This window comes from Selaginella moellendorffii, unplaced genomic scaffold, assembly GCF_000143415.4.
Source record: "Selaginella moellendorffii unplaced genomic scaffold, v1.0 SELMOscaffold_115, whole genome shotgun sequence".
NCBI lineage: Eukaryota > Viridiplantae > Streptophyta > Lycopodiopsida > Selaginellales > Selaginellaceae > Selaginella > Selaginella moellendorffii.
In genome coordinates this window covers 206,409-216,112 of record NW_003314376.1, presented here as the reverse complement: position 1 = coordinate 216,112, position 9,704 = coordinate 206,409, and the positions used below count along the sequence as shown (strand labels likewise).

The 9,704-nt window shown below is 43.8% G+C and overlaps 2 protein-coding genes and 1 non-coding gene across 3 annotated transcripts in view; all 3 read left to right on the top strand.

Moving 5' to 3' along the window:
- The window catches only part of LOC9635080 (origin of replication complex subunit 6), a 23,835-nt gene extending 16,580 nt beyond the window's left edge, over window positions 1-7,255 (top strand). The window contains exon 12 of the mRNA XM_024664882.1: window positions 7,045-7,255. Within this exon, the coding sequence (XP_024520650.1) occupies window positions 7,045-7,255 (211 nt within the window). The remainder of the gene's footprint in view (window positions 1-7,044) is intronic.
- Window positions 7,067-8,472, top strand: LOC9635079 (origin of replication complex subunit 6). The gene is made up of 9 exons (XM_024664865.1): window positions 7,067-7,216; window positions 7,287-7,333; window positions 7,398-7,502; window positions 7,570-7,649; window positions 7,713-7,917; window positions 7,971-8,058; window positions 8,125-8,150; window positions 8,223-8,303; window positions 8,372-8,472. The coding sequence occupies exons 5-9, from the start codon at window positions 7,879-7,881 to the stop codon at window positions 8,402-8,404; spliced, it is 267 nt and encodes an 88-aa protein (XP_024520633.1). The 5' UTR covers window positions 7,067-7,216; window positions 7,287-7,333; window positions 7,398-7,502; window positions 7,570-7,649; window positions 7,713-7,878; the 3' UTR covers window positions 8,405-8,472.
- Window positions 8,473-8,981: 509 nt separating this feature from the next.
- On the top strand, window positions 8,982-9,054 carry TRNAA-AGC. Its single transcript has one exon. It is a non-coding gene; the product is annotated as a tRNA-Ala (tRNA).
- The last annotated feature ends 650 nt before the right edge of the window (window positions 9,055-9,704 follow it).

Sequence of the window (9,704 nt, the reverse complement as noted above, 5' to 3'; positions counted from 1 at the left end):
TATTAGTGTAGTGGGATTTTGGTAGCCGTCGGATTGGTTTAATCTGGACCACTCGCTCCTGTATATAAGCTAGGGTTTTTGGGCTAATTGATATACACATTTCTGTATTCCCTTTCCATATTCCAAGCACTCACATTGGTGGAGGTGAAGGGCACCTTTGATTGTCCTTGAGGAGTGCTTGGATTTGGGATTTTGGTTTAAATTTAACTTTTCCATTGTCTAGATTTAGCTTTTTCCATTTCCTTCTTTTTGTTCTTTCCTTTCAGGATTTTGGTTTACATCTAGCTTTTTGCATTGTCTAGATCTACCATTTCCTTCTAGCTTTTTGTCATTTCTCTTCTTTTGCTCTTTGTTTTTCATTCCCCATGGCAGATCAGCAATCTCCTCCTTTGACTCTCGAGCAGCAGTTGGTCTAATTGCTTGATGCTATGGGCTTGCAATTGAACAACCAAACTCAATTGATGGCGGCATTCACGGCACGTGGTCCAACTCTTCCTGCTCTTGGTGCCAATCCTCGCGTTCGGCCGGAGTTCTTTCGTGGGAATCTTGGGGATGATGTGTACCATTGGTTTGATCACTTCACAGTGATTGCCACATATCATTCTTGGGATGATGCTCAACGGTTGCGTGAGTTTCCCATGTGTCTTCAGGGGACAGCATTGCAGTGGTACAATGGTTTGAGCACAGCCACTCGTGGGGATTTGAGTGTTCTCCCGGACGTCTTCAAACGCGCCTTCGGACATGCCGATGATTGTGATGATGCTTTCCAGCAATTGCATCGTCTTCGCCAAGGGCTATCTGAGTCGGTGATGCAATTTGGCATTTGTTTCTGAAGTCTTTTGCTTCGTGTGGAGCCAAATATGTCGGAGCGGATCAAGCTAGGAATGTTGTGGCCAGCACTTTGTCAAGATCTTGTTGGACTTGTGCATGCACTTGCTCCTGCCACCCTTGACGATGCTCTTCACTTGGCACAACGTTATGAGACGTCGCCTCTTCCACTTCTCGCTGCACGTCCTTCAACTCCACTTCCTATGGGTGATGGTCCTGTTCCAATGGAGGTTGATGCTGCTACTGCTCGAGTCCAAGGACAAGCACAAGGATGTGGTCGTGGCCGTGATGTTCGCTGCTGGGTGTGTGATGAAGTTGGTCATACTTATCGGCGTTGCCATCGTTTTCCGGATTGGTGACCTCCATTTCCTGGGTGGAGACCTTGGCGTCAGCAACATCCCGTGGGTGCTGCTGCAATGGAAGGTCTGGACACCGAGATGCATCCGGGAAACGAGGAGTCGCACGAGTAACGGAGGGACCTTGCGCGAATAAGTTAGTGACCCCTCCATCTTTCTTTCGGGAGTATCATCAAGGGGTTCACTCGGCACCGGTTCATCTAGTGTTTACTTTCCAAGCTCATTTTTATAACAAGAGGTCTCCTATTATTCTCTCCGTATTGGTTGATACAGGTTCAAGTTTATCTTCTATTGCTCGACCTGTTGCCACACGTTGTCGTTTACACTTGCGTCGTGCGGCGAAACCAGTTTTCATTCTTTATGGCAACGGCCATACACATGCATGTGCACGGGATGAGGTGGACCTGGTTGTGCGTGTGGGCGATCTCGAGCTTGAGTTGCAGCCATTGCGGGTGGTGCCGAGTCAAACTTTTGACCTCATTCTTGGTATGGATTGGTTGCAGCACAATCATGCCAAGTGTGACTTTGAGGCTTCTCCCCCTTGTCTCATACTTCCTTATGTTTCATCCATTCCTCTCACTTCCATACCTCTTCGTCCCTCTACTTCTACCTCTACTTCCATTACTTTTGTTCCCCCACTCTTTCCTTTTGTGTTTCCATCTTGTTCTGCTTTTCCCTTTTCCGATCCCTCCGACGATCTTTGTGTTGCAGCAGTTGACCAGCTCATAAAGGAGTATTCTGATCTCTTTGAATTTGACTTATCGTCTGGGGCCAAGATTGCCACACATCATCCGATTCCAACCGGGGATGCTCGTCCAATCAAGGTTCTTGTTCATCGTCGGTCACCTAAGGAGATCAAGATTTTACAAGTAAACGTCAAGGAAATGCTGGAGAAGGGTGTTATTCGGAAGTCACGGAGTCCTTGGGCATGTGAACCTCATTTTGTGACGAAGCCTGATGGGAGTATTCGTTTTTGCATCGACTGTCGTCCGTTAAATGAAGTGATGATCGCAGATGTGTATCCTCTTCCTCACACTGCTGATCTCTTGGATCGTCTGGGGTGAAGTCGTTGGTTCACCAAGTTAGATCTTGCTTCTGGGTATTGGCAAGTACCGATGGCCGACGAAGATATTCCTAAGACTGCTTTTCATTAACCATTTGGTTTGTATGAGTTCTTGGTGATGCCGTTTGGTTTGAACAATGCTCCAGCAACTTTCCAGCAGATGATGGACGAGGTTCTTTGCGATATGCCAGAGGTGACTGCTGACTTCATTGATGATGTCTTGATCCACTCGGAGGGGACGTGGGAGGAGCATGTTCGTGATGTTTGTAAAGTGTTGGATCGGCTACGTGACGTTGGTTTAAAGCTGAAGCGGTCAAAGTGCGTGTTTGGGTCCAAGGACACAACTTATCTTGGGTACCGTATTTCTCGTGAGGGTTTGCAAGTTGATCCTGACAAACTTGTGGCTATTCTAAAGTTCCCTACTCCGAAGTGTGTGAATGATGTGCAGCACTTTTTGGGTAAGGTGCAGTATCTCGGTCGTTTTGTGGATCATCTTTCCGATCGCACTACACCATTGCGAGCGTTGCTGAAGTCATCAACGTCATCTTTCATCTAGTCTCCAGATTGTGAGCGAGAGTTCGTGGATCTCAAAGAACTATTGACGACTCCTCCGGTTTTGGCATATCCTGACTACACTCGACCTTTTATTTTGAGCGTGGATGCTTCTGACATTGGTCTTGGAGGTGTGTTGATGCAAGAGAGCTCGAGTGTGCTGGGGAAGCGCCATCCCATTGCATACATAAGCCGTACATTACAACCAATGGAAATGAACTACTCCACGACGGAGAAGGAGTGTTTAGCAGCAGTCTGGGGTTTCGAGAAAACTTCATGCCTATCTACATGGTTCTCAGACCTTACTTGAAGGTGACCATGCTGCTGTTACTTCATTGTTGAAGCGGAAGAACATAGTTGGTCGTACGGCTCGATGGGTTTTGAAGCTTCAGATATATGATTTCGATGTTGTTCATCGCCCAGGGAGTTCTATGGCTGATGCTGATGCCCTTTCTCGAGCTCCCCTTCCTTCTCCATTCACTTCTCATGTTTCTGACGAACCTATTGTTGGATTTTCTAGATGAGGATTCTGTGCCGTCGGCGGTTGCTGTCCTTGACGTTCAATGTCCACAAGGTGCAGAGCAAGATCTACCTTCTCTTGATGAGGTTCGCGAGGCTCAAAAGATTGAGAAGTGGATTCGGAGGCTTCGAGATGGGTTTGAGAATCCTGCATCACTTGTTAATGACTTGCCTTTCCGGCATTTACATTCTCAATATTGCCTTGACGATGGCCTTCTTTATTTTGTGGGGACGGATCCTGATGATCATTTACGGCTGGTGGTGCCTTCGGTATTTATTCCGTGGTTTCTCCATGCCTACCATGATTCTCCTATTCTAGGTGGGCATATGGGACACCATCGTGTCACCGAGAAGCTGTGCAGGTTTTTCTATTGGCCAGAGATGCAACGTGGTATTATCCGGTATGTGCGTAGCTGCGTTTAGTGCCAAGCTCGTAATACTCCCCCTCGTGCTGCAGAAGGACCGTTGGAGTCAATTGCGGTTTCCCGTCCGTTTGAGTTAGTGGTGTTTGATCTTATGGGGCCTTTTCCACGGTCGACTGCTGGCAATGAATACGTTATTATTGCTTTTGACTACTTGACTCGTTGGGTGGAAGTTGGTGCTCTTGCTAGCGCCTCTACAACTGTTGTTGGATACTTCCTCCTCAATCGAGTGGTGTTCCAGCATTCTTGTCCAGAGCGGATTCTTTCGGATAATGGTCCCGCATTTATGGCTAAGGCATTTCATGTTTTGACATCTCGGTTGGGGATATGCCACACTTTCACGAGTGTTTATCATCCACAATCAGACGGTCTGGTGGAACGGCTTGTTCGGACATTCAAAGGGATGATTATGAAGTATGTGAACTTTCAGCATTCGGATTGGGATGGTTATTTGCCATTTCTTCGGTATACATATGTTACAGGGGTGCAGAGTTCTGTTGGTGCTTCACCATATAAACTCCTATATGGTCATGACCCAATATTACCAACGGAGCTGGGTTTACCTTCGCGATTGCCACGTGCTGCCGATGCTAGATCATGGGATCAGTATTTGACGAGCATTCTTCCACTTGTCCGAGCAGAGTCTGCCTAACACTTAGGCCGCGTACAAGTGGGACAACAATGGCGCTACAACTCTCATCATCGTCTACCTGTGGAGTACAAAGTGGATGATTTGGTGTTAGTCCGTTTTCCCCATCTTACGGTACGTGGTTTATCTAAGGGGCTTCTTGCGCAATGGAAAGGACCATATCAAGTGTTGCGACAAATTGGACCACAAGTTTATGAGGTTCGGCATGACATTCAGCAGGCCGATCCTCCAAAGATTGTGCATTTGCAGCGGCTAAAACGCTTCGTACAAAGGGATCAAGAGGAGTTAATGCCACCTATAGATCCACCGATGCCTCCTCCTGACGTTCCTCCAGATCCTGGCCCATCTTCAAAAGAACCCTGATGGTCTTCCATTATCCCGAGAGGAGGGGATGATGTGAGGGCCAAGTGTACGGTTATGATGCTATATACTAATATTAGCGTAGTGGGATTTTGGTAGCCGTCAGATTGGTTTCAATCTAGACCACTCGCTCCTGTATATAAGCTAGGGTTTTTGGGCTAATTGATATACACATTTCTATATTCCCTTTCCATATTCCAAGCACTCACATTGTGAGTGCTCAGAATAAAGGAAAAGGTATATTAATTAAAGTTTAAGCCCCTACTTATATACAAGAATGGATGGATCAGATTTAGTCCCAAATGGACAGTCTATAATTAGTGTATTACCTAGCTAGGGTAATACATATATTTACATATATGTATTATATGTATTTACAAACTTTACACCATCCTCCTTTTGGAAGATGAGAAGGTGATAATGATAAGTCAGGTGGAACATCTTGAGTTTATGTTGGGCAATTATAAATTACCACAAGAATCTAAAACTCCCACAAAACCACCAATAAAGTTGATGATAATCATGACTGAAATAAAATCTAAAGCCATGGCATAATCATTAGCCCACTATAGAACCTTGATGAATCAGTTGCAACTCTTTATGCAACCACGCAACCATAACTTTGCACTGAGGAGGTCAGACTCACTCCGTTCGTCTTTCACATTCTCCTTATCCCCTCCTCGAAGAAAAAATGGTTTTGAAACACTAGCTCCTTTTGGACTTATGTGCTTGTCCTCACTTCACCATTTATGTCCGGCCTCACTCCACTATCGCATCTATTCTACCTCATTATATCGGGGTTGAATGTTTCATTCAAACTCGTTATGGTCATCCTCACTCCACAATCCATATCATTCGTCCTCGCTCCATTATTATATTCGTTCGTCCTCACTCCATCATTGGGGCCAGACTCCCATCTGTCCCCTCTACTCCCTCCTCTAAAGAAAAAAAAGTTTGAAGTGTCAAGGCAGAAAGGAGAAAACAGAAAGAAAAATTGAAGAAAAACAATTGTGGAGGAAGAAAAAGTAGATAAAGACGCATTGGAAGAAGAATTTGCAACAATTGGCAATGCAAAAATGGAAAATCAAAAGAATATATGCTTAAAGCTTGGTCAATAGGGGATTTCCTTTTGTAAAATATTTCAGCCACAATATAAGCAAAAGATTCACACTACTCAACTTTCTCAACACACAATTTAACACCTGATATAGGAAAATCAATAACAACATTCACACTCTCAAGAGAATATATAAACTCTTCATGAGCAATAGTAAAGCAAAGGCTCTCAATGACACTCACAAATGGGGACATGCATTCAACCCAAAACTCTGGCCAAAGTGACTTAACCTTGGAACAAGTAAAATACTCAATACCAGAACTAACTAAAGACTTTACCAACAAAATAAAAGCAAGATTCTCAACTTCATGGATACATTCAATATCCAGATTAGTATGAGGAGGATAGAAAACACTCAACTCAACACTGATTGAGAATTAGAATCATAAGAGTTATAAATGATCGACGTGCCAAAAGAAGAAAACACTACAAATGAAGAAGAAATACTAAGAACTTGAGAAGGTGGCTCAGGCTGAAAAATAAAAAAATAATTGGGAAAGAGTAGAAGGGAACGAAAAAGGATTAAATAACATATTGAAATATTGACACTTACTTCACGAAACCTCCACTTCATCTCCAAAACTATCTCTATAATAATCAAGCTCATCATCACACTTTGGAATCCACCCGAGTTCATACACATTGTTTTTCCACAAACTTAATCCTCAAACATTCTCCAAGAATTAAATTGCATCATCCATAGCTCACTAATCAATATCATGATCACACTCCACGTCAATAAAAGATGGTAGAACATTGAGAACAACATAAACCGTATAATCACATCCCACAAAAGCTGGAGACCAACAAACAACACATCAAGGATGGGCACAATACCAATATGATCACACCCCACAACACCAAAAGTTAGATCCAACGGAGCAGTATTAGCAGCCTCAAGTGACATACTTCTTGATTGATGAGGGCCCGGTGGCAGAGTACATCCTAAGCTGTGACATTGTTGCATTCAACAAGATATGATCTACTCGGCCATCTCCTTTTTTTGATTGTGTTCTTCACTGCGAGAAATGAAGGACTCTCGTCGTCATTGTATTCCCTCCAGCTTTCTACAATCTTAAAAAGTTTTGTATGATCCATCCATCGTTCCAAATAAAATTGGGGCTACAACGCTATAGTTGACCATTAATGTTCGTTTATCTCTAACCCTCGCGGTTTAGGTTAACTCGTTATCTTCCCGCCTATTTCCAAACGCGAGGTTCTTCGCGCGCCATGGAGATGAAGGCGCTGGAGCGGCGGCTGGGAATGGCGGCCGATCGCGAAGTGCTGCGCAAGGCGGAGGAGCTGCTGCGCCTCTTCCGTATGGAATTTGATGCGGCAGCATTTGGCATTGTGAGTGTGCTTGCTTCTTTCTTTCCGCCTGTGACTTGAGGGTATCCAATGCTCTTGTGTGTTATTCCAGGGCGATGTCTGCCGATCCGTGCTCTGTTTCGACATCGCGTGCTCGATGTAAGTATCCAGATCTGCATTTCTTTGCGGGTGGAGTTTATTTCTTTCTTTTCTTCTCGGACAGGATGCAAGTTCCATTTGATCGGCAAAAGGGAATCAAGCTGAGTGGTCTTTCTGATAAGGCTTACAATAGATCACTCACCACAGTCCAGAATGCTCTTGATATCAGGTATTTCTTCAAAGCCAGGAAGAAAAGAGATGGAAGAAAAATGTGGGAATAACATTTTTTTCCTCAGGACAAGCTTGAATGTGCGCGAGCTCGCTGTGCATTTGGATGCGTGAGACTCATACAAGCAGTCCAGAGAGTCTTGGCAGCGTAAGAGCTTCCTCTTTCCTTTTAGTTTATTTCTTTACGGGCTCTCTCTACGTTTTGCTCCAGATACAAAGAGCGAGTTTTGGCCACTTTACCAGAAGCACGACGTCGAAGCGCTGATTTCGATCGCCCTGTATTCACCAGCGTCGCGTTTTATTTATGCGCGAGAAAGCAAAAGGCAAGCAGTTTCCAATGCTTTTTTTCACGGTTTTAAGTTGACAAAGCTAAATTGATGGAGGTGTCTAGCACGTCGGACCCTGAGTTTTCCAACGTAAGCTCCAACGAGCAATTGTATTGCCGATTCTAGATTTTATTTTTCTACAGGTTGCCGCGTCTATGACAGATATCTGCTTCGATTTGGTCGGTGTTGAGAAAGAGAAATCCGAATCAAGAACTAGAGAATGCAAGAGAGGTATGCAAAGAACTCGATATTTTTTCTGCAAGGCCTGATCTCACAGTGCGAGCATTTCTTCTGCAGCTCTGTCGGATGCCACGAATCTCGAGGTCAGTAGGAAGGCGTCGATCTGCTTGTTGCAACTTCCAGGTTCTAAAGACATTAGTTTGGTTTGCATGCAGGATCCAGGCAGGACAACATGCCTAGAATACGAGGAATGGAAAGAGCCGTTTTGTCATCCTCGAAACAAAATCCATCACCTGGTAAGCTTTTAGTGATTAGTTTCTTTGGATTGATCAAGCGTGCCCGATTTCTCCGTTCGTTTGTTCAGGGGCTGTCAGAGACCGAAAGCAAACGCGCTTAAACTTCGAAAGAATGTGATTTCGATATTTTGTAAAAAAGGAAAAAGTAAAGTTACTCATTTTTAAAAAACTTCTAAATATGTTTACTAGCAAATTAAAATAACAAATAATATTAGTATTTATTTGGTACTAAAGATCATACCAATTGATTTATATTGTCTTGGTTTTACCAATTGCTTCTACCCATCTTGAATAACACTGCAAAGCAAAATAATTCACTAGCCTTGTTCCTCCTCTTGTTTGTACTATTACTATATGTATTATTATTATAAGCATTAGTAACATTCTTCATGGTTGCCAGCTTTGCAAGGAGTGCCCTGTAGTACGCATCAAGCAACCCATCCTGTGGATTCCACACGCATCTCTTTTGATTCTCAGGGGTATGCTCCACAAATCCCTCGGCCTTAAACCTGGAGCACTTAATAAGACGTTGCCAAGATGAGATCTCATGACCTTGAGTATTTTCCTCCATAGAATCAATCAAAAAACTCTTGAAATGTGACAAAAGACGCCAGAATCTCCAAGGATGAGTACTAGACTGGTGAAGAGAAAAGCTTTGCATTTTTGTTTCTATTCTAAGGGGATGTAGCTCAGATCGTAGAGCGCTCGCTTAGCATGCGAGAGGCACCGGGATCGATACCCGGCATCTCCAACTATTTTCAATCATTCCAAGCGTTTTGACCGATTTTACTGGTGTTGACTATGGTTGACCACTTGAGGAGCTAGGGATCCACGATGAAGAAGTAAAACCGGATGGTGCTAGTTCCCTCCACTGTTGGGTCACTGGATTGCTGCTCTACCGTCTGTGACAAACTGGCTTTTATTCCAGTACCCAGATGGGTTAATTCTTTTGCTTTTGCCTCTGACATTATGAAACTACTTTGATATGTTGTGTCTGCAATAGAGGCAGCCATAATAAGAGACCTCCAGGCCGAGAAAAAGAAAACTGGTAGGCAGGAGCGTGAAGACAATAAGGATGCCATCTACATGACAAAGATAATCCAACTTGCATTTTTGCATCTATCAGTCTCATGCTTTCGGTTGGGCACCGTGAGACTATCAAAACAGCAATGGATAGATATTTATCTCGTGTTTCTTTTCCCCAGTTTCCTGTAGGGAAGTAGTTTGTGCACGCTGATGGCTTGTGTCTCCATGATCACATTCAATGAGTGCTAAGTTGAAAAACGAGGAAAAAAAGAGTTTCGTTATTCAAAGTATCCAAAGTGGCGTGTCACTGCAAGTAGGACATTAGGATTGGAAAGATATCCATTTCTCTTTTTGAAATATCATACCTATACTGTG

Excerpts from the sequence above, each read along its gene's own strand:
- LOC9635079 (XM_024664865.1), top strand. The coding sequence starts at position 7,879 with ATGGAGGTGTCTAGCACGTCGGACCCTGAGTTTTCCAAC. Across the intron at positions 8,151-8,222 it reads CGGATGCCACGAATCTCGAG|GATCCAGGCAGGACAACATG; the intron begins GTCAGTAGGAAG and ends GTTTGCATGCAG. Across the intron at positions 8,304-8,371 it reads GAAACAAAATCCATCACCTG|GGGCTGTCAGAGACCGAAAG; the intron begins GTAAGCTTTTAG and ends TCGTTTGTTCAG.